Source organism: Lemur catta, chromosome 17, assembly GCF_020740605.2.
Source record: "Lemur catta isolate mLemCat1 chromosome 17, mLemCat1.pri, whole genome shotgun sequence".
NCBI lineage: Eukaryota > Metazoa > Chordata > Mammalia > Primates > Lemuridae > Lemur > Lemur catta.
In genome coordinates this window covers 10,104,794-10,130,036 of record NC_059144.1, presented here as the reverse complement: position 1 = coordinate 10,130,036, position 25,243 = coordinate 10,104,794, and the positions used below count along the sequence as shown (strand labels likewise).

The 25,243-nt window shown below is 45.0% G+C and overlaps 1 protein-coding gene across 1 annotated transcript in view; it reads right to left on the bottom strand.

Moving 5' to 3' along the window:
• Positions 1-482: 482 nt before the first annotated feature.
• Positions 483-25,243, bottom strand: part of DTD1 (D-aminoacyl-tRNA deacylase 1) — a 154,197-nt gene continuing 129,436 nt past the window's right edge. The window contains exons 5-6 of the mRNA XM_045529433.1: positions 11,389-11,561; positions 483-1,042 (exon numbers count right to left, since the gene is read on the bottom strand). Coding sequence (XP_045385389.1) covers positions 11,409-11,561 — 153 coding nt within the window. The 3' untranslated portion in view covers positions 483-1,042; positions 11,389-11,408. The remainder of the gene's footprint in view (positions 1,043-11,388; positions 11,562-25,243) is intronic.

Below are 25,243 nucleotides of genomic sequence, written 5' to 3'. Positions count from 1 at the left end.
CCCTCTTAGATATGCCACTAGTAGACTGGAATTTAACTGAGAAACTACTTTGGCAGAATGTGGTTCTTTCTTCACATAATGCTGGGTATGTTTGTTGGCTGGGATATATGGACAACTGTGCGGCTACTAGAAAAAGGGATGTGTACAGCCCACCGTGCTGAGGCCTTTCTCCCACCTCCCTAAAGTGGGTGGACCAGATGTGCAGCCACACTTGGTCTCAGTCAGAATGGTCTGGCCATTCCGAAACTGGATTTCCTTGTAATCAACACCCCTCTTTCCTGCTATCTCATTTCCAATTAAAATGTCATCAGTTATAAACTAGATAGATAGGCTCTTACTGTGGAATCAGAGGCCTGTGTGGGCCAGTCAGGGAGGGCCTCCTGCAAGAGGCTTATATGAAAAGAAGTGTCGCTATAAACAGAGAGAGGGGTCAGACATATTGTATTTCTACAGACGTGCAGTTAAGCAGAAACACAGCAGAATTTGTTTGATAATAAAGTGGTTTGTTGAGATTTAGAGTTTTATTATTATTCATTTTTAGAAAAAAGAGAAAATTTACAAGATGCAAAGGTCTCACACAATACATTATCATTGATGATTGTTCTCTTTACACCTTAACACAGGCCTGGCTTATGAACCAGTGTTAGAAAGAACAGGGACAGCAAGAGTGTGTTAGAGACCCACCATGGACACGCAGAATACACCACAGTGGACTTGGTGACAAATGATGTTGGGCCAGTCTGTTCCAAAAGCAAAGCCAAGACACAGTGGGAACCAATAAAGCCTTTCTGTGGGGGAGGCGTGAGTGTGCACGTTGGCCATATGCACCCCCCCCACACACACACTGGCAGCGCCCTCTACCGTCAGACCACAGCAACAACAGATAACGATACAGCAGTCCTTTGGTGTTTTTTGCAGGGCTATTCACGTTCCCAATTTCTTATGTCTGTGTTCCTTGTGTTTCACTTCCAAATTCTTAAAGCAGTGTAGGTGCTTAGCATCTTGAATTTTTTAGGATCCAGTTCTGCCCAATGATAGTGCACTAAAAAGAACAAAAGAAGACAAATTACTAAGAAAGATTCCAATAGTTACCTTCAAATCCTATTAACATAGGCATATATAAGCACAACAAAGTAGCTGAAGATATACTTTCAAGCTCATGCAATGACACTAGCGAGACAATGTTTCACTTCATTATGAAAAATGTCCCATGTTGCCATGTATAAACCCAAATACCTTCTCACCAGAGAGTCTCCAATTTATTACTACTGCATTCTTAGAGCTCAAAAAGACACCAAACCAAATATCTGAATATACTTCTAAATGGCCTTTTCATCAAAGAGAAGTCACAAAGAAAATTAGAAAATATTTTGAAGTAAATTAAAATGAAAATACAACATATTAAAATTTGTGATAGTCACCTAAGGCCGTGCTTAGAGGGAATTTATAGAATATTAGAAAAAAAAAGCTCTCAAATCAATGATGTGAGTTTCCACCTAAAACACTAAAAGAATAAAAGCAAAGTAAACCCAAAACAAGTAGAAGGAAGAGAATAATAGAGAGCAGAAACCAATGAAATGTCAAGCAGAAAAAGGAAAGAGAAAATGAATGAAAAGATCTACAAAGTGGATAAACCTTTTGCCAGACTTACCAAGAAAAGAGAAAAGACACAAATTATCAGTAACAGGAATCGAAGAGGCAATACCAATGCAGATCTTACAGACATTAAAAAAATAAAAAAAGAATGTATCACAAACAACTTTATGACCACAAATTAGACAACATAGATGAAATGGACAAATTCCTTGAAAAGAGATACAAAAGGTTCATTTCCAAATCCTTTCAACAATGAGGGAGGTGGAGGGGTAGGGAGCCCAAGGAAGGCACAGGGACAGGAAATAAATTAAATGCTTGTTCTTGGGATATTTGTTAAATCTGCTCAAAGGATGGTTGGCCCTTTGGTACAAAATGTCCAGGTACCTCAGGTTTCTCTTTGTAATTCTGAGGCTACAACAAAAAACAGCTGATATTGCCAAGATTAGTGATGCAGTTGTCATCCACAAGTTAAACTAAACCCCAAAGTTTAACACAGCAGTTTCTGTTCCCTTGGATGTAAATCCTACTTGGATGGGCTTCCGTAAAGGCAAGAGATTCCAGTAACAGTAGGTATGCCCCTGGTGATGCCACTTCTGTGGATATGTTTCCTGATACACTCAACACAGGTCACATGCCTAAGAAAGGGTCACAGCATGAGCAGATGCCTCAATGGATTAACAGCCTTCCATTCCTGTGCCCAACTTGATAGCGAGGTCCCTGTGCCCACATGACAAAGGCACACTGGAGCCACAGCTGGTCCATGCTCTTCAGTTCTGTCTGGTACCATAGAAAGGATTGAAATTTTCCCCCAGGCCGACCCTCATACTCCAAAACCCACCTTTCCTAAGAGATACCTGAAAGACATCTCTGGCAAACAGACATCAGTCCTGGGGAAAATATTATTAATAATTCCAGTTAATAGTTAAGAAAAACAACTCATTTACTCTTGTATTTAAGATTTTAACCCAAACCTAAGAACCTAGGGCCTGCCTGTTAGTACCTTTTTTCTCCCCCTTGCAATACAAAAACTGAAATCCTGAAATTGTTCCCCACATTGATGTTTGAGGAACTCCATCTTCTTGGCACAGACTAAAACTTTTGTTTTTGAACTTGAGGTTTGGGATCCTGGGTGAATGTATTTTCCTTTTACATTTACTTCAATTAAATATTCTACAGTAGTCTACATTCATAATGTTCTGGGATAATAAATTTATGCTTTAAATTTATGCTACACTCTGATGTATAGATGGAAATTATAAAGTTTATTATAGAAGAATAAATGGCTTAGAAAAATGTTCTTGATATTCTGTTAAATGATAAAAGCTTATGATACTATATATACAGTGTCTCCAACTTCACGAAATTAGAGAAAGAAATATAGAATTATCTGCTTAGAAAAAATGGTCTAAAATTGTATTAATAATGATTACCTTAGAATGATGAGATAGCAAATGGTTTTTATTTTTGTCTTTGGGCATTTTGGGATTTTTTTAAATTTTCTATGAGTGAGCATTAAATTTGTAATAAAAAGTGGCTTCAAAAGAAATTTTATAAGAGAAAGACGACTTAGGAATTCCACTTCCCTACTAGAGAAACACAGAACTGGAAGGGATCCTCAGATGCTCTGGCCCAGGGGTTCCCAGAGTTTTTAGGTAGACCACTCAGAAGGGCTCACAACTAAGTGTGCCTTCAGTATTAACTGTGCTGCTACTGGGAGCCCCCATGGGCAGGCCTAACCATACATCAGTGTTAGTATTGGGAGTGCTTAGCTCCCAAACCACATGCAGCAGCCTCCCAGCCAGCAGCAGACACTGTGCCAGCTGAAAGCCACTGCCCACCACAAGGCACGGACTGGTCAACAGATGCTGCTCTCTACTTACAATCTCACTTGTTAAAAATGCCCCTTCTCATTTCCTTCGCTGTAACTATAGAACAGCTGAAAAGCCAGGTTGCTGGCCATCAACAGGGAGCAGCGGGAGATCGCTAAGCTCACACAGCAGGAAGCATGAATGGGGGAGGTGGGAGTGAGCTATCTGCGAGCCCATTTGCCAGATGAGAAGCACTGAGCAGAAGCCTGGTTTTCAAGCTGATGAATGCACGATTCTCTAGAAAAGGGTGAACCGTTGAGGCCTGAAATTTACAAATCCTGGATGAAGGACAATGTGCACCCCTCTGAGAGCTGTTGAGAGGATGATCTCTTTCCAAATGCATGTGGGAAGGTCAGCTACTGAGAACAGGCCTGACTTGCAGGCTGGGACACCTGACAGGCAGTAGTAAGAAGTAACTGATCACTTAGCACCAACACTTCTTAGCCTTGGGAAAGAAGGTAGGGGAACCACCAGCTTCCCTGCTCTTTTACTGCCATCAACCATCAGGGACAATGGGGGAGCTTCTTCAGTGAGGCCAGCCCAGGACCAGAGGCAAGGAATCCCTCAACAGCCTGTTTAAACACTGAGTCTCTCAAAGATGTTGCCGTCCAGCTAACTCGCTTCTGGCTTGGGCCCACTCAAGCAACTACAAGATGCAAGTCCTAGACTTAGACCATACACACACAACAGATCTGTGCTCCAAACCACCGTCAAAAGAACTGAGCTTTATTTATCTGTTTATTTCAGGTCACAGCCGGGGATCTCATCAGAATTCATTTACCTACAAAAGTAAGGCTGTTCTATGCAAAAATATGAGTGTTGCTGGGAAGTCAATGCTATCAAGGAAGGGTTCACTCTGCCCTTCCAGCACTGTGAGATTCCAGTGAGCTCCCTCTGCTGAACTGTCAAGGCAGAGAATCTCTTCCTTTGCTCAAGAGCTGATGGTCCTGACTCAACAGATGAGAACATGAAAGGAGTGATTCGATTTCCTAATTAAAAATGGAAAGTTTGGTGTGATGCAATAAAATAAACAAGGGGGGAAAAACTGATGTTACCTGAAAGTGGAAGGAACAAACTCTGACAGCAATTGGTTTTTATTTTTTGGTTTAACTTTTTCCCCAATCTATTTCTCGCGTATATTTGTATATGTTTATATTTAACCATGTCAGTCTTAGAGAGCCTAAAGTGGTTCCGATGATGCTCTCAAAATCATAACTTGAACCCTCTAGGTGAGTGTTGTCCAGTTGAACTTTCTGCAATGATACAATTGTTTTATATCAGCACTGTCTAATATAGAAGCCACATGTGGCAACTGAGTACTTGACATGTGGCTACTGTGACTGAGAAAGTAAATTTTATTTAATTTTAACTTACATTTAACTATCCACATGCAGCCAGTGGCTACCATATTGGCCAGCGGCTGTCATATTGGATGGCACACTCTAAGTTATTTGTAAGCTTAGCTCTACACCGCAGCAATAGGCAAAACCACTAATCACGGCCAGCTTCTTGCCAATTCATTTTCTAATAAATAAGGCAACGGAGGTAGAAGCCTGGGCCTGGAGAAAATCCAACTCCTGCTGGTGGAGTAACGTAACATACCTCCTCTGTATCAGTGAGGAAGCAAATCAACTGCATGTATAACAAAAAGCCAGAATGACACTTAAATTTGGGACCAGTAACCTCTTTCAGGTAAGAGGGGAGAGAATGGGGCACAAAAATATATTTGAAGAGATGCTGTTTAAAATTTCCCAAATGTATTGAAAGACATATGTTTATAGATTCAAGAAGGTCAGCAAACCCATGTGATCATCTGAATGAGATGCAGATACGACACAGATGCTGGAATATAATTACAGTTAATATGTTAAGGGCTCTAATGGAAAAGTAAACAATAAGCAAGAACAGATAGGTATATAAACAGAGAGATGAAAACCTCATGAAAGAATTGAAAAGAAATAACAGAAATCAAGGACACAGTAACAGAAATGAAGAATGCCCTTGACAGGCTCATCAGCAAACTGGACACAGCCCAGGGAAGACTCAGTGAGCTTGAAGCTAGGTCCACACAAACTTCCCAAACCAAACCACACAGACAAAAAGAATAAACAGGGAAGAAACATTTGAATTATAATATTAATGGTCAAGAACTTTGCAAACTAATGACAGAACAGATCTAGAAAGCTCAGAGAATGACAAGGACCACACCTAAGCATATCCTATCCAAACCGCAGAAAAACAAAGAAAAAATCTTGAAAGAAGCTGGGGCAGAGGGTGAGGCAGGGAGAACCCACCTCACCTACAGAGAACAAGGATGAGAACTACAGGGGCCTTCTCACAAGAAACCACGCAGCAAAAAGAGAGTGGAATAAAATCTTTAAATGTGGAAAGAAAGAACTGCCAGTCTAAAATTCTATACCAGCAAAATTACCCTTCAAAAGCGAAGGAGAAACAAGGAATTTCTCAGATCTATGCTGCAAAAAATATTAAAAGAAGTTCTTCGGACAGAAGGAACATGATATAGGTTAGAAACTTGGATTCACATAATGAAAAGAAGAGCATCAGAAAAGAAATGAATGCAAAATTAGATCTTTTTCTTAATCTTAATTCTTCTTAAAAATAACTATTTAAAGTAATAACAGGCCAGGTGCAGTGGCTCACGCCTGTAATCACATCTACTCTGGGAGGCTGAGGCAGGAGGATTGCTTGAGCCCAGGAGTTGGAGGTTGTAGTGAGCTATGATGACGCCACTGCACTCTAGCCTGGGCAACAGAGCAAGACCCTGTCTCAAAAAAAAAAGAAAAGAAAAAGTAATAGCAGTAACAATGTACTGGGTGATTATACCATGCAGAAAGTGAAATGAATGACAGCAACATCCCAGGAATGGGAGGAAGGGGAAACATGCTATTAATATTGTACCTGCACTATAGCTGAAGTGGTACAGTATCATTTGAAGGTGGACTTAGATTAGTTAAAAATGTATATTGTAAACTCTAGGGCAACCACTAAAAAAAAAAAAAGTGTTTTAAGTTAAAAAAATAAAAACACCACTTCATAGGCACAGCTAGTTTTATACCATGCAGCACATGGACTTGAGAATGTAGTGTGAATGTTCACACAGGGAAGCAAAGTGAAGCGCTGGGAATGAAAGAAATACTATCTTATACTGGCAGAAAAAAAAAAGAAAGATAATCGAATACACATTTGACAGAATGAACAAACACACACACTCTCTCTCAACTGCTCCAGCTCATTAGGAAGATGTGTGCTCAGCCAGGACACATCTTACTATTCAGACAAAGGTAACGTTGAAAAAGCAAACAGATGGCAGCTTCTAGAATACTTCCTTTGTTTGGTTTCAAGTGTGTTGACATTTGAGGACAGAAATGTGGGGTGCTGGTCAGGAGCATGCTCCTCTCACATCCTAATTACAGCAGCTCAGTAAACACTCAAATGAGGTGATACTTGAACCTGCCATCAAAAGCACAAACCACATTCTTTAGCGAGAGGTTGCCTGAGCACTTCAGCCGTAGCGGGAAAGGGGGAAATAACTGAATTGCAGCCTCATAGAAAACTTTGAATCCTCCCAGCAAGGTGAGGGAGTCTGAAGGAATGAGACAGAGGACAAAAAAGGGAGTTAATTTAAGCAGTTTCATGTCCATTTGATAAAATAAGAAGCAACGTTTGCAATGCGATAGAGAAATGCTGAAGCCCTGGGAATGTCCTCTGAACCATGAAGGTTTTTGACTCATTTTCAAAGAAAAATACGCCCAAGATCATGCCGTTTCTCATTCCATTTTCTTTTCCCTTTTCTTCCTTTCTCATGCCTTGGAAACTCAAAGCTTCTCCCCTTAGGGCCTGGGAGCTCCCCAGGGCTCTTTCTGTTGTATAAGAAAAGCAAATGAAAACTGCTGCTCGGTTCCTATGAGGGGTGCTGCTTTTCTGTGGAACAAAACAAATGCCAAGGCACCCTCTGTCTGTCACTGCTTAATTCAGCTCTCAAAGATATCTGAATATTTGGTGGTGATTCTGTGGTCCACTGGGATGACAAATTTCATCCAAAGGGACTACAAAAACGCATGGGCAACAAAAAACCCCAAATATATAATTGGAGTACCAGCTGTCATTATTCCTGGTCCCCTTTACGGTCTTCAAATCTAGGCCCATGGCTAAATTCTCAGAAGTGGGAGCACCCCAGCAGCACCCTGGTCCTCAGATGGCCGTGGGTGTCCGAGGCGGCTGGCAGCAAGCTCAGAAGGACTCCTCCATGCCTGGTCACTGGCAGCAGCCACCAGGCTTTGTTGCTGCTGCCTCTGATGCGAGTAAGTACAACCGGATGCCTATGTTGAGCTGTCACTGTGCTTATTCCAAAACTCACACAGCACTACATAAATTAGTACAAAGAAAACACGACTTCTGTATTTTCATGGGCCAGTGTAAACTAGTTCACGAGCCTCCCTCTACTGGATAGCAGCAGGGGAAATCTTGAGTACACAGTAGTTCCATCTCGCCTTGGTGGCAGCAGTGCCCTAGGTGCTCAGTGGCCTCTGTGGCTGGGTGGCCGGTGTGGCTTGGTGCCTGAGCCCTGGCGCCATACCCAGAGGCAGCGGGCCACTTGAGGCGTGGCTCCTCTTGCTCAGGGGCCAGGGCCTTCCCGGCTGACCTGGCCTCACCTCAACCCTCACTAGCACTGCAGACCCCTGCAAGTCTCATGCAGGAGGCCGTCAATGCTATGAAGAGCTGAGGCCATGACCCCTCAAGCCTCTGAAGGAAGATGCCCCCTCAGCCTCTGGGGCAGGCTCACCTCATCCCTTATACCCAGGACCCATGGTTGGCCCGACAGACCCAACATGGCCATCTTCTGCACCCTTCACAGGGCGGAGGAAACCTCCTGGAGCCTTCTGAAACACACAGGGTGACACTGGGGAGCACTACTGCAGGGCTCCTGACGCCTAACCACGCCTCACCATTCCCTCTGCTTGGCTGCAGCAGCCTCATGGCGACTTGGAGCCACCCTGCACGGCAGTCCCCCTCCTGAATTCCCGCCAGACCAGAGCACAGGTCTCCACGGCTCTCAGGTTTCCCGTCCTGGCTAGAGCGGGAGCCAGAGCACACAGGGGAGGCCTCGGTCTTCTCTCCTCTGTCCCTCCGCTCCGTCCCACTGAGTCCCCTAAGCTGAGGGCTGGCTTGCGCCTTCCCTTGGCCAGGCAGGAGCTTCCCCTCCAGCACCCCTCTTCACCCCCTCTCCCCATCTCTTCCTGGGGCCGCAAGGAAGGCAGGGCTACAACAAGCTCGACTCACAGGGAAGGGGAAGGAAATACCCCTGCCCACTCTCTCCCAAACACTGCCCTTTGGGTCTGCTTCCCCCGCTGCTGCGCCCCGTCTCTGGCTAGCTGTTTGGGTGGCTTCCAACAGTACCATTTGCCCCAAGTTCTATGCTACCCAGTCTGTGCTACCCTGAGAAGAAAATAAATACAAGTTTTAAAAAATTTCATTAGCTTGAGAGAAGCAAGAAGTAGGTACCTACAAGTCCATGAGAAATTTCCCCGCTTAAACTTTCACCTCCTGCCCTTCCCGTGTGTTTTCCTTCTGTGAGCATGTCCTCTTGGACGTGCCGTCACACACCCAGCTTCTGTCCCTTCCTTCGCTCAGGGGCCCTTGGGTATTCTTCTTGCCCACAGAAATAGCAAGATTACCCCCAGGCTGCCCAGGGACCACAGAATACTTATGTCCATGGTACATTCTCTACACAGGAATTACTCTGAAGCCAAATCTAAAGCAAATGGAAGGCTTCAGATTGTTATATTTTACACTGATTCAAAAACTAACAGAACTCAATAACCCTGATAGATTAAAGCAAAGATTTTCAAAGCACTGATTAGATATAGTTAAAGCAAAAATCAAGGCATTAAATTTATAAAATATATTAGCAAATTAATAATACAACCCAGGAATGAATCAGCTAGGCGGCATTAGAATTTTTAAAGCTGTTTTGGAAATACAAGGCTCCAAGGCACATTTGAATTTGGGCCTGTGTGTGTGTGTGTGTGTGTGTGTGTGTGTGTGTGTGTGCATATTCACGTGGATAAACTGGGTTTGGTTACTAAGACACAAGTGCTTCTATGTTTGCCCCTTTCCCATTCATTGAGTTCATCATGGGAGTTTGAACAGTCAAGTTGTTGTAAACTTGTTGAACTTAAGGTTTCAACTCATTGCAGAAAAGGCTGTTACGTATAGTCTTCAACAGAGCTGGAGGGAGAGAGGTGGTGCTGTGCCTGGGTGGGGCTGAGAGTGAAAAAGCATCACGGCTGGACAGCTGCCCTCAGCCACAGGAGTGGAAACTGGAGGTCCAGTCTGGGTTTCGTTTCTGAACCAGTAACCACTCACTATTAAAACTTGGCCTAATGAACATTGGTCCCAGTACCCTTGATTACGGGGACAGGAGCAGGTGCTGGGGTGTTCCTTCCGTTATGCTCCCCCCATGCCCAGGGAAGCTGGGGGAGACATAGCACACAAACACAGGGCAGGGGCAATCGCCTGCCCCTTCCCTGCCCAGCCTGCTGGGGCCAGTCCGGGCATCGTGACTTCCACATGCCTGCCCTTCACACAGCACTGTGGGCATCGTGACTTCCACATGCCTGCCCTTCACACAGCACTGTTGATGTACTTGAGTTTCCCTCTCAGTAGAAGAAAAACGAAGTAAGCAGAAATCATATAACTTACTCACTGTCACCTGAAATTAGCAGGATGGAAATAAGACCTCTGTGAGTTTCTGAATTACTGCGCAACTCAATTAGCATAACAGGGAAAGTAACTTAAAGGGTCACTCTGTATACTTTCCTTATGCAGTACATTTTCACTCCTTTGGATTATGGATTTGGGGTGGATTATAAATCAGAAGCATCGCAGCACAAGTCACAATTGCAAAGATATGGAATCAACTTAAGTGCCCATCAATACATAAGTGGACAAAGAAAACGTGGTCTATATATACCATGGAGTACTACTCAACCATAAAAAGGAACGAAAAATGTCATTACCGCAACTTGGATGGAAATGGAGACCATTATCCTAAGTGAAGCATCTCAGGAATGGAAAAACAAACACCACATGTTCTCACTAATAAATGGGAGCTAAATGACGGGTGCACATGGGCACAAAATGACATAAAGGATATTGGAAACTAAGAAGGGGAGAGTATAGTGGGGGGCCGGGATAAAAACTCGCCTATTGGGTACAACAAACACTGTCCTGGTGGCGGGCACACTGAAAGCCCTGACTTTGCCATTATAGAGTATATCCATGTAACAAAAACTTTTGTACCCCCTTAGTATTTTGGAGAAGGAAAAAAAACACCTAAATGCGCTGCGTGGTCACGGATAGGATCAGGGAACAGAAAAAGGATATTAGTGGAAAAATTGGTGAATTTCAATTAAGTTCTACAGTTTAGTTGGTAATATTATACAAATGTTAATTTCCTGTTCTTAATCACTGTATTATGGTTATACAAGATGTTGACACTGGGGACGTGGGGTGGGGGATACAAGGGAACTCTTTCTACTATTTTGGTAACCTTTCTTTAAGTATAAAATTAACTCAAAATGCTTTTTAAAAGAAAATAAATAAATAAGTCAGAAGCAGCAGCTGTGGCCTGACACAGGCCCCCAAGCAGGCGGCACACCCGGAACTGCCCCTGGGTGAGCACCCCCAGGACTGTGGCTATGCCACCCTCCCACATCTCAGTGAATGAAATACATCGTATTTGCTAACTTTTCTCTCCATCCTGGAAAGCAGCAGGTTTAATGAAGGCACGGATGGGCGCCTGTGAAATGAATGCTGCCTCAGCAGCCAAGCTCTCCTCTATTCACCGCGGTTCCCTCAAACTGCGGGAAGACGAGGCCATCGGGGCTGGGGAAACTCCTACCTGAATTCCGTCTCCTGAGCCTACGGTTCCCGTTCAGAGGACACGTCGCCCTCGGCCCCGCTGCTGGCACTGCGGTCTTCTTTTCGGGGAGTGTTTCTTTCTTTGCTTGACTCAGACGGACCCTTGGCTCTGGTCTTTTCTTTCCTTTGCTGCTGTTTTTCAAGCTTGGACAGCTGATTAAATAAAAAGAAAAAGAATATCTTACAAACGTGAGCACATGCCTGTGTATCCAACACCAGTGATCTCCCAGGTGGGAGCCACTGAAAAAGCTTTTGTCTGATGATCTGGCATAACACGATGGTTCAGATATATCAAATTATACACAAAACGTTTGTCAGAAAGGAAAGGCACCTGAATCATTAAAACAGATTAGTCATAAGAGTAATCACTCTTAGATTTTCCCCACCCATAACTCAACTCGGCTTGTGGCACATGGGAATGGCCAAGTGACAGGCTTCTTCAACAGCCTTAGAGGAGCCCTATACAGGATAAAGGCTTAGTCTGCCATCTTTTCTTTGATGGCTCTATAGTTTTTTCTCACCAAGTTATATTACACTTATTGTTTTCTAAAGAGTGTTCAAAACACTCTACTATTTGATGAAGATAACAGAGAAGGCTGTGAAATACAGTACATTTAGCATACTATTATAAAAATGTCCCTGTTATCAGCTTGTTCTTTGAGACTGAAGCCTGATTCACCCATAGCCAAGGCCCCAGGTGCTCCCAGTGGGCTGCGTGGTGGCTACACACAGGACACTGGCCATGGGGCCCTCCTCCTTCCTACCAGGCCAGCTGGGGAATGTGCCCCTGACATCTAGCTCTAATGGAATCTGGGTCCACTTCTTCCCTGGATATCTCCCCAGGTGGTTCAAAGAAACCACAGACTTAGATAGTTGAAAGAAACTTAGATCATCTAAACATTCTGAGCAACGGTATGGCCACTCCAGAAAGGCCTGCTGGGAAGCCTGTCAGAGAAGATTGGCCAAATTTTGGACCACGAGACTTTTTTGGAGAAGAAAAGCCCAAGAAACAGCAATACCCACTTTCATCTGCCTCCAAAGTCTGTGGACATTTTCTAGTTCATCTGAAGAGAAGGAAACTTAATGAAGGGCACCGTAGTGTTGTTTTACTAGCAAAAACACAGAAACAATCCAAATGTACATCAATAGGAGGACAGAGAAACGTAATGTGGTACAGTCACATAAAGCAATAAAGTGAATCTACATCTATCAAAGTACATGTAGATAAGTCTTTAAGACCATGTTATGCAAAACGAATTAAGTTTCAGAAGGTTGTATATAATAACATTGCACCTACACAAAATAACACTCTAGGCTGCTAATGAGCTCATGCAAACACAGTATGAACTGGGAGAATACACACAAACTTCAGTGCACGAGTTAACTTGGGGGAGAAAGAGAGAATGGGATCATAGTGGCACGAATAAGCACGGGCTTCAACTGTAATTGTCAACTTTTATACTTCCATAAGAACAAAACCAGACCTAGAGGAGAGCTACTGACCAGTGCAGACTCCTGGACCACTGACAGTAAGATGCTCATGCCAGAATGTAAATCAACACACAGCTCCCTTCATCAACAAAGCCTTGCTGTGAGAAATTTCTTCTAAACCCTGAGCTTAGTGGTGTAGCTGACTTCATTCTGGCACGAGCTCTTTGTCTCCCCATGGCCTGGGAAAAAACTGTCTGTGTACCTGCACCTTAAGTAGGAGTGATCTGGAGCAAAGATGACAAAAAGTTAACATTTTTGAAATCTGGGAAATGGCCACACAAAGCTCCTTGCTATATATTTCTCCACAGTCTTATTTTTCTCTGTCCTGTTCTGCCACAGGTGAAGAAGGAATTTCCTGCACCTAAGATGACAGCCTTCTTTCCTTTGTCTCTCTTCTGGTGTTAAAATGCTCTTTGATGAAATGAGGAGGACAGAAGATAGGGATCCTTCTGTCTACATTTCTTTCTTGAAAATGATCCTGTACAATGTGAATATACCTAACACTACACTTAAAATGGTCAAGATGGCAAGTTTTATGTGAATTTTGCCATAATTTTAAAAAATGTTTAGCCAATCTTAGAAAACATGAAGTTGGCAATTCATGCCAGATACCCCAATTTCTTTTTATTTTCTATATCCCTGGTTCATGAAATCCAAAAACCTGGGAATCAATGTCCTATGGTGACCTGTGATAAGTTGCCTTCTGCTGCCAGAAGTTTACACTTTACATTAGTGTCCACGAGTGTTCATCCCTGCGTGTGTTACACAGATGTGTGAGTAGATGGATATACACACACACACATATATAAATAACCATGAACATGGTCCAAGTTAGATGCCGAGAAAGTACGATTTTAGTTGTAAAAAGATGCTCTCTCAGTTTTGTTTCTCATCCTTGGAGAGAAAATATATAAAATGTTGAGTATCAACAGTGACGAAACCAAACAAAGTCTCTCTCACTGCTAAGATTTAATCTCACGCAAAGGCCTGTTTGTGATCTAGCCTGTTGTTCACTTTCTACTCTTTAATGCCATGGAGAACCAGATCCCGAGACGGATGGGAAATAACCCCAATTACTGCAGGCTTCCCGGAGGCCTCCCAGCTCCCCGTGGCGCCCATGTGATCCTGCACTGACGCAGAGGCGCCATCGCCACACCGGGCACAAGTGCAGACACGTCCATGTGACCTTGCACTCCAGCCCCATGCCCTCCCACCACGAACCAGGCTTTTAAATCACACGTGATAACTACTTCAGCGACAGACACAGCCCACATTTCTGCCAGCGATGTAATGCTGATTTTCTTACATTATTTATCTGACAACAACCCAACCACATATGGCTCCACGCCGCAAAGTAAAGTTCTCTGTGAGAACATTGTGAACTAACCTAATAAATTTAAGCCTTTTCTCGGAAAACTTGGAATCCAATGTAGCCAAAATGTGGAATTTACATCTCAAGGCAAGGGAGCAGCTGGATTTTTAGAGAAAGAAAAAGAAGAAAAGAAATTGGTACTGCATATGGGCTCATGTAGCATGTCAACAGCTTTCAGATTAACAGGAGATACATGTCGAGGAGAACGTAAACCGCTGCAGGTCTGTGAGCACACCATCCGTAAACGCTGAAATGGAGTGCTTCTGGGTTTTGTCTGTTTGCTTGTTTTTTAATCAACTGGTAAGAGAGCCCACGTTGCAAGGGAAACACTGTCCAAACCATGTTGGCATTGGTACCTCAGAGAGAAACCCAACCTTCCAAAGGCAGCCCTGGGCACACAGACAGGGGCCTAGTGACGGTCCTATGGTCAGCACCTTTCGTGGCAAAGCTCAGGAAAGCAGGGACCAACAGACAGAGGAGGACTGGAATACCCAGATTCAAACTCCCCCCAAACTCATGATTGAATCGACTGAAAAAATAAAGGGTTTTCTTTTTAATGCAGGTGCCCAGGCTCTAATTGGATGATATAAGAATAAACTAGTTGAACACGGCTATTACAACACCCTACTGCAGGGGCTACAAACCTAAATGCCTTGAGGGACCAGGCAGGAAGCACAATGAGTGAAGTGGCCAAGTGTAAGACAATGGGACATGGTGGAGACTGAGGCCACAACGAAGAGGGCAAGCCCCTGCTAAGGGCATTTTCTTTTTAAACATGTATCTGGACAAATATAATGTCAACGGGATAGATGTGGGTCACCTGTTAGGGACTCTACTTTGCACTTCCACCTGTGTGGTCCCGTTTGTTCTTAACCCAACAGCAGTTGTTTTACTATCAACATTCCACGAAGAAGCCACTGGTGGCTGCCTGCAGCACAGCTAGTCATCCTCGCAGCCCCTTCCTCCCTCCCTGCTGGCAGGAGCAGCCTCCTACTTCAGAGGTGGCAATGTCTGGTCCTTCTGTCTGTGGCATGTGACACAAAGCACAGCCAACAGGACCTGAGGAGGCTGCAGGGGGCACTTCGTGGAAAGCTTTCCCTCCTCAATAAACACAGGTGCAAGGACACACTGCCTTCCTTCCTATCCTTGGCCACATTAGGGGGAAGGGAAAGGAGCTTTGGAACAGTGCAGCTCTCAAAACGAGGAGGGGATATCTAGAGGTACACAGAAGCCTCTGGAGAGCCTTGGCAGGGCGAGCTGGATGAACCAGCTTTCCTGTTAGGGGACGTAATCAATCTCCTCACTGTTTAAGCCACACTAACGGAGGTTTGTGGCACTCGCAGCTGAAAGAAAAATCTCTCCTAACATGCCCGCTGAAATCAGTGAGAAGCGGGATGCTCAGTCAGCAAGGTTAAGTGACCTGCGTAAGGTTTCGCAGCATGCGAGAGGCAGAGGTGGGACCAGACCCCAGGCCTCCAGACACTAAGCCCTGTGTCCTTCCCAAGGAGCCACATGGCTTCTCTTGCTTAATTTAGCAGATAATCACTGAGCACTGGCCCCATTCTAGGTAACAGGGACACAGCCAAGAACCAAGCAGAGTCCCTGCCTTCCTGGGGCTCGCTGTCCACTAGAAAAATAACTGGCACTCCCCGCCCCCATGAGGAGCCAGGCCCTGTCGTAAGCATCTGACATGTATTAAGGGTGATATTCTAATCCCTATTTTAAAGCGGAGGAACCTGGGGGTGCTTGAAACCCCCACTATTCTGCCTGGGGCACGCAGTAGGCTGAGCTGTTATCCTTGTCACCTGATCTTCTTTGCACTTGTCTTCATTGGTAGAAAATATGCAGGGACCTCAGGGCCATCTCCATTTGCCAAATTAAAGAGAAACTGGTCCTAACACAGGTCCAGCTCCTTGGTGGTTGAGCAACAAGCTGGCGCAGGCCTATCCGTCCGTTTCTGCCCTGATGGTGAAGAAGTAGGAGGACCAAAAACAATTACCTAATTTAATTCAACTGGCAACACAGGGTGGGAAAGCGTCAGAGGCAACAGAAGCCAAGCATTAGCTCTCTGATGTCCCTGCATTTGGCCTCAGGGAAGGCCTTGTGTGGCCTGCCAATGGCAGTGGGAGAGGGAGCCAAGTCTGGCTCTGGGCCCACCTGCTGACACGGGGCAGGCACAGGGCAGGGGGCAGCTCAGCAGACAGGACGTGGGCTCTCAAGGCCCAGCCCCCAAGCAGGTGGCGGCCTAAGGAAGCAGTCAGCACCAGAGCACCTAGCAGAGGCTGCAGGGTGGCCAGAGTGTGGGGAGGCCTAAGGGTGGGCAAACCCCTAGATTTGGGGAGGTAGGTCGGGGAGGGCCAATGAAAGATGGGGGCAGGGGTGGGAGTCAGGTCCTAGGATGATAAGGCCAGGGAACTCCAGGGACTGGGCGCCTGCGGGGGCCAATATCGCCTCTGTGTGCTCACTCCTCACTACCAGGCACATACAGTAGAGCAGAGCGTCTGAGCAGAAAAGGACATGCAGAGACATCTGAAGACAAGAAAGTCAAGGGCCACCCAGAAAGAGGTTGAAGGACACGAGGCCCAGGAGAGGGTGGGGCCGGCCAGGTGCACCACAGGCAGTAGGTGAAGTGTCCCCACTGGGAGCGGCAGGGGAGAGCCGGGGCACTGCAGGTGGTAATCATCACCCGAGACTCGGGACAGAGCAGGCATGGCAAGGCGGCATGGCAGGCTGGGGCATGGGCGCTGGGCGGGAGCCTGAGCACCTCACTCAGATGACCAGGGTATGTGACTTGCACACTGTGGCACACCCAAAACACCGTACGAATGAGTGAAGAAATGAACAGATAGGACTGGTTTTGTTTGGAAGAGCGAGCTGGGCAATAGCCTCAGAGGGCAGGGAGGCTCGGGTTCTGCTTATGTCAGCGGGTGATTAAAGGGCTCTCACCAGCACTCAGGAGCTGAAAACCGTGGAATCCACACAACAGTGGGCACAGGGCTGGCCCTGATGGACGAGGGATCTGCTTTCAGAGACGGAATATCTGCCTCTTAAGAGGGGAGCAGTTCACTGGAAAGAGAAGATCAGACTCCTGGGCAGGCTGATCCATGCCCCCATCCTCTGCCTCTTTTCTGTAAATGATATGCCCAGGGCACTGTGAGCACAGAGGGCGGCTGCAATCCGCATGTTCTCTGAGACATGCACAGCATCAAATCAACAGGAATCATTATCTGCCTCTGTTCTTTCACACGCACAGTATTACTCCTGAAGCATCTTTAAACACCGATGCCTTCATGCTGTGGGATGATCCAGTGTGACGAAGACATAAAACATGAAAGGAACAAGTAACTTCAAGATTCCATGGACACTAATGAACCCTGAGGAATAATGAACCCTTAATGAAGAAATCAGAGAGCTCAGCACTTCATGTACAGTTGGACTCTGGGTCACCTGAAGATTCCACTTGCTCCAGGGGAAGCTCAGACACGGTTTGCTGCCCTGCAACTGGTAGCTCCATCGAGGCTGGAAACGGAGCCAGCAGAAATGATCTGTCTGCTGTGGCCATCACCCCCCACCTGCCTCTCTCGGAAACATCCAAACCTGCCAGACCAGTGAGCACTATATTCAGCTATGAAGGGTTCTAGAAAACTGACTTCTTCGCTAGTCATTTCAGAACAAAACAAGTGCCCAGGAATCCCTGATGGGAGGGATCATTCTTAGAGTAAGACGGTGATAGTGTCTTAAACTTGCTTCCAACATGATTTGGGGGAATGACAACAAAAAATTACAGCTTCTCACAGATGTCCTAAAGTTCGTCTTTTGTGATAAGTCCCACCAAAACCCAATTCAGGTCTCATTTTTTTCTTATTTGAGCCTACAATTTACAAAAAGAGCACCTCCATCCTTAAACAGCCCATGCACATAACTTGAAATTTTAATTTAAGCTCTTTAAAGTCCATGTTCACACTTAGGAAATAAATGACCCCTTAGATTCTGACAAACGGTTTGTCCCCTTTAGCATTCCAAGAAGTCAAGAGCAGATATTATTACTCCCAGATTGCTTTTGAGCGCAACAGAGGTGAGGTCAGTTAAGAGAGAGCCTGCCCAAGGCCACATCCAGGCAGCAGTCACGCTGGGAAGACCACCGGGTCTCAGGATTCCCAGCCAAGCCTTCAGTTGACCTGGTGCCTTTTGGAGCAAATGCTCTCTTGGCAATAGCCACAGGTCCAGAGCAACACACCCTGTTTCCATTCTTGCTAGGACAATGCATCTTTGAGTTATCTTCATACTGGTTATTTCCTACCAGACTATTCTGTCCTGCATATGAGCGAAATCTAATTAGAGAGTGAAAAAAAAAAAAAAAACAGAAGAAAAACTCAAACCCCATGAAGTCAGTTACTGTGATTTTTATAGACTGTAGTGTAGATGGAAAAGCTCTGTTCCAACCAACCCCTTGCAAAGATTCCAAGGAAGTCTTATGGTGCAAGTCACAAAGATCAAATGTCTCCCCTACAATTACTTTTAAAAATACCACAAGGCACTATTACTCTGAGGGTGCTAGCCCACACCTGTGGCCCTGCTGATGCCAGGAGGAATAAATGGGGGCACAGGATGCTGCACAGGGAAGACATGCCCAACCAGGTTCCCCCAGAGGTAAGGACAGGAGTTAAAGGCACAAGGATAAAATGCCCTAAGTTGATTAGCCCATTTCTGCAGCTTTAGAAATTTCTCTCCACAGTGCTCACTGTCCTTCCTAAGTGTCTGTTAACCACTATCAGTAACAAATGCCCTGACTTTGTCAAGTCACTTAAACTACCCTGGGTGATCATTCTCTCACCCTAGAGATAAACACAACCAGCTGCTATTAGTTATTTGCTTGGTTGAATAACTAATAATTTCAAGGCAATGTGTTTAAGTAAAGCATGTTGCAGAATGCAGAAAAATTAAATCAACAATGGACCTCCTTGGGTTTAGGCTGAATTGCTGAGCTTCACTGTGCCTCAGTTTGCTCTGCTAGACCACAGAAACTCCAGAAAACAACAGTCCACCACTACTGTACACGTACAGTAAAGCCCGAAAGGGACTGGCACAGTGACCTGAGAAGCCCGCTGCCCTTCGTAATGGGACGACACACCTTCAGGAATGGATTATTAAGGAAGTGATAGCGATTTGCTCTTGAACTCTGGGAGAAGACACTTCCACAGGTGGTCCAATGATCCTGTGTCAACTTTGTATAGTTTCACTTTTGCCTGCAGAATCGAGACATCTCTTGAGCTAAGAGCAACCCAATGGGTCTGTGACCTTTCGCTTCTCCCTGCTTTCTGCTCCTCGTGGGCCAGGTGGCAGAGGGTGGGATGGGGAAAGAAGAGAAGGTAAACTCTAATCAGCAAATGATCTTGGTAAAAATTTGAGAAGACAGGAGTCTGAATCTACTGTGGCATTTTAAAAGACCTGTAGAAACCTATGTCCACATATTACCTATAGTTGATTACGCCATTAGAAAAAAGACAATTGGAATTTATATTTAGACAATTTGTTTTATTGAACTGCAGCTTTATATAATTTCATATTATGTGATAATTTTGAAAACTTTTTTTAAAAAATGTCCTTGTGTAATGGAAAAGTTGACGGAACATTCAAAGATGTTTCCATACATACCGCAGAGACTGCCATTATGTCAATGGTCACATTGTGTTATTTTTACATCAACTGGCTGCTTAATAAAAACATTACAGAGCAAAGTGCACACATGGTACCTAATTTTCATACATTATTAACTCTGCTTGAGGTTTTTGTGGAAAAAAAAAAAAAAATCAAGCAAGCAGGCATCTGTCCCCATCTGAAATCATGCAAGCTAATTTTATTTTCTAATTCCCCATTGTTTACAAGAACCCTCTTAGGCATGCAAAATAAGAAGTCGGGTGGTTCAGTGCCTTTCTGTTATTCTTACTTAGCTAAGTCTCCTTTGGTTTACTCCTTCACTGCGTGGGGACATGGTGGAACAGCTCCAGCCTTCAGCTCCAAAATGGCTTGTTTCAGACCATGGTGGGGGGTGGGAGAGGTTTGGGGTCAGCCCAAGAGTGTGTTTCTCTATCAGTGCGGCTGCCCTCAAAGCCTCCAAGTTGGCTCCCTGCAGCAGACACCGCCAGAGCCCATCGTGTCCCCCAACACAGAGGTCACCTATAGCCTCCACGGACAACTGCCTGGCAAGCCCACAACTTCCCAACTCGAACACCCGCCTTCCTCAGCCCAAAGACACCATCTGGCCACAGGACAGTGTGAGGCCCAAGTGCAGGGCCGGCCAGAATCGACCCTCAGTCACCAAGACATGGCAGGTGTGGGTCCTCCTCCCATTCACCAGACCAACTCAGAGACATGAGCTGCACAGTGCCCAGAGGGCACCTGGGGATGGTGAAGGCGCCTTTTAGGCTTTTCTCCTCCCTGTCCCACTGCCCAGCCCCCACTGTGCTTCCTGGGAAAACCTCCTAAATAAGCTACCTATACATCTAAATCCTTTTACATTGAGGGGGCACCCAGACCACAAGCATTTTAAATGCTTTCAAATAAACCACATCTTAATGTGACAACTGGTTATGTGCAACTTGTTTGTTATCCTGCCCCCCATTAACCAGAACTCTCTACTGGTTTACATGTCTGGACACTGGGGGACAATGGTGGATATTCAGACTTACCCTCCACCCCACAGGGCACTGGAAGACGCTGCAATGTGAAGCAAGATCAAGCAAGTTTGAGTATCATCTTGTGACATTTTTATTATATGTGCTAATTCTTTGAAAACTAGTTATCCACATACGTGGCAAACAATATATTTTAGTAGCCAGGATTTTTTACTACATTGCTGTCCATTCCTTAACCCCACTGGAGAACAAGGTGCTACTGCATTTCTAACACTCTCAGTCCTGACGCTGCCCTCCCTTCACCACACCTGCGGCCCAGGTTTTTCCTTCAGTGGGGCTCCTGGTAAAATTTCAGAGTTAGAGGAGAGAAGTAACCATTTCCCTTTCCGATGAAAGAGATACACTGGCTGCGGACTGCAGGAGGCCAGAGGTCGGCCTCATTCCCCACCCCTCCTGGCCTGTGTGCATTTACCATTTTGTAGGCAAAAAGCTACTTGAAGGCAAAAGCAATAAGCACCTATTTAGTCCACATCTCCTTTAGACTGTAGTCAGCCTCTATCACCTTGTTGGCACATGTCTGGTTAATCATGAACTGTAACAAAGTTTAAGGAGGTACTTCAACAATTTCAGTTTTGCTATTCCAATGCATAATTGGTAACAGAAAACTGTTCATGAGCATTTTAAACTAATAGTGTTCTTTAAATGATTCAAAATGTTTCTTTAATTTGCAAGAGTCTTAACAAAAAGCGGGAGGGAAACCCTTTTCTCTCCCCTACTGGGCCTATATGTTGTATAAATGCCAAGAGAGCAGATTTGGAACAATGAAAAATTATTGTACAAAATAGTAATAAAACAGAAAAGAAGACGACATGGGACCTAGAAAGTGGTAGACATGACCTAGGAGAGAAGTGGAGGGCAAGTTCACACAAGATGAGCCCTCAGCAGCCAGGAGAGCAACCTGAGCATATGGGAGCTGGGGAGGGTGCCAGAGGGTGGGCTCCTGCAGGAAGGGAGGCTGGGAAGAAGGTCTGGGGAACAGAGGTTGGGGGCGGGGGGAGGAGGAGCAGGAAATCAAGTGCGTTCAACAGGGCTTCAAGAAGAAAAGAAGAAGTACACATTCCCCGAAAAGCAAAAGGCTGAACAACAACAAAGAGCATAGGATACAACTCTGCTTTGCGGTGACTGACAGTTACAGAGTCATGACAATATAAATGCTGTTTATTGATTCAATTAAAAATAGCGATATAATGATGCTGGAAAGATGGAGGGGTTTAGGGAGTGAACAGTGCCAAGTCTTCATCTATACAGTAGTATGAAAAAATAACTCCAAAATTTAATAAATCAAGAAATAGCAAATGGTTAATATTTAGGGATAGAGAAGAAAACACCCAAAGAAATAGCTTAAAGTAAGTTAACGGTGGTTGCTATGGAGAAGAGGACAAAAAACAGGGAGAAACGGACAAAGAGTATTATTCTTCACTATAAGCCTTCAGGTATTCTATGATGTTTAATTATGCACATAATTACTTTAATAAACAAGTTAAATTGACTTAAGAAAGAAAGTATACATAGTGGATGTAGTTAACAAGAGAGCCAGTACTACAGAAAACAAAATTAATAATTCAGAAAAATCAGTTCATGTCATTCTTCTGATACCCAGAAAACAATAGGAAAGACAATAAGCAAAAAGAGCAGAAACTTGGGGATTCAACATAGGAAATCCAGTCATCTGTAAGATAGGGGCTGTCAAAGGAGGGATCAGGGCAGGTGTGCCAACCAACAAAGACATCATGACAGAAAGACATTCCATGGGCTAACGAAAGGCTTGAGCAGACACAGAAAGGACCATCCACACCAAGGGTACTCACCTCTTCCACACCACTAAAGGCCAGCAGAGAGCCAGGACACAGTAAAACACTGACAAGCTATGTGCTGAATGAAAAAAAGAATGACGGCATGATGACAGACAGATGGCTAGACAGAAAGGAGGAAGGAACAAAACCAACCAACCATCGGGACAACAATGTCTACAGAGTCTGAGAGTAAAAGATGGTGACCCAAATATTCTCTATCAACTATGACATTCAAAAACAGGCAAGTATGCAGAAAGTGTTACACGCTTTCCCACCCTTAAAAAATAAGTGAATAAATTACTCATAAAAGAACTCTAGCCTCTTGAGAGAGTAATAAAGGAAATTATGTTAAGTGATATAACCAGTAAAATGTGTCACATAAATTCCATAACTAATTCTTGAATGAGAAAATATAAAATGCAAACAAGAAAGCAATTAAACTTCTGGATCTAAAATGCAGATTCACAATCAATTTAAAAACTATGAATAAATGCAAATAAATGCCTAATGAGTTTATTAAAAAAAAGAGTTCAACTTCACTAGCAATTAAGCTGATATGAATAGAAACAAAGAGATATAATTTATGAATCATGAAAGTGACAAGGATTAAGCCATTATAAAACTCACCCTACACGAGGGTTTGAGAAAAGGAACATTTGTGTTGGAGATGGGGAGCGTAACCCTGGACCTTGGAATGCAGCTTGGCAATGCACATTTCAAAGCACTAAGTACATGCACATAACAACCCAGCAATTTCACCTCTTGGGATTTATCTTGTGGAAAATAATAGGCACAAAGTTACACGCAAAAGGACATTCACTGCATTGGTTTTTACAATGGTAAAAACTGTGGGGCAATCTAAACATCCATAAAAAGAGGATTCTTTAAATAAATTATGACATATTCTGTACAGATTAGTTTACCATTTGAAGTGTTGCTATGGCAAATAAATGGTCACAGTAATCAAAAACTAGAATTCCCATCTCTTGGTCCCAAAAAAGAAAAAAAAAAAGAAGAACACATTTTGGGGAACAGTATAAAGCCAGCTCTGAGGGACAGCAGGGAAAAGGATGCCACTGGGGAAGGTGCTCAAACAAGAAGGCCAAACGATCTTGCTTAGGGACCCACATGTGCACTAGAAGCCATTTTGAGAGAAGACGAGGAACGGGGGACAAACACAAAAAGCAGGCACTGTTGTGAGTTTCTTATGGAAACAAGGCCTAAAAAGACTTGACAGTGTTAGGGCCACGTCCTTGGGTTATTCCACTTCTCCCTACTTACATATTCCCACATCCAGACACCAAAGACAGCAGAACAGAGGACTGAGGAGCAATGACTTCTTTGAAAGTGGAGCTGTCCAGGGGCAGTAGTGGAGGATCTCCTGGGAGCTGGTCTGTACAGACTCTCAGGCCCCACCTAGACCTGCAGAACCATCATCTGTGTTTCAGCAGATCTCCAGGGGACTCATAGGCACCTTAAAGGTTGGGAAGCGCTGTGCTAGAGGGCTTAGCTTAAACTGGGCCGCATAGGGAGCACCGTCTTTAATTAGATCGCATCTAGTGGCTTTGGAGAGGGACAGATGGGGGCTGATAGGAGAGGAACCAACTCCCATCCCCCCGCCAGGCTTTGCTGCTGCCTCTGACCAAAAAGCCAAACCCACTGTGACTGCCTTCCATGTTCCCTACACTTCAGAAAACCTTTTAGCGGGTTCATTCCACTGGCCTTGCAGCCAGGCCCTCCTGGCCCCTTATGGGGTTGCCAGAATCCAACAAGTGGCCTAAGCCAGACAGATAGGCAGACAGGCCAGGAGGGGTCTTCAGGCTCCAAGTCAATGGGAGGGGAGACACTGAACAAACCCCTCCCCACCCCTCATGCCCCACTGTTCTAATCGTTTGCTCCCTTTCCTATGGCCCCTTGCTCTCACCTAAGCTCCCTGATCCCCCTTTTCCATGGTAAAAACCCTTCTTCTCCACCGACCTCCCCTTCGCCTAACCTTAGGCCGTCAGTGCAAGACTTCCCTCTACCACGCCCTCCCGCCACCGCGCAGAGGAGACCCGCCCTCCCCTGGTTCCCGCCCTCCCCAGCCCAGAAGGTCCTTTTAGAGCTCATAAGCTGGGGCCACATTCCCCTCCACCACCCTCCACAGAGCCCCTTGTCACTAAGTCCCTGGCCCAGGCCTCACCATCACCCCAGGTGACACTATTTCCATTCCAGATCCCACCTGGCTCCCTCACCTCAAGTTCTCAGGCTTCCTCATTCCAATACGATCCCCACCACCCAGAACCGCTCTCCTTCAGAAAGTGAGACCCTGGCGGTCTATGTTTAGCCATCAGCTCCTGTGCTTTTGGTCCTCTCGAACTCTCCATTTCATCTCTCATCTGCTCCCGCCACTCTGGCCAGCCACACTGCCCACGGGAAACCCCTCTGTGACTAACGCGGCCAACGTCTGGCCATTTTCACAATACAAACTGTCCCCCAGCCTCA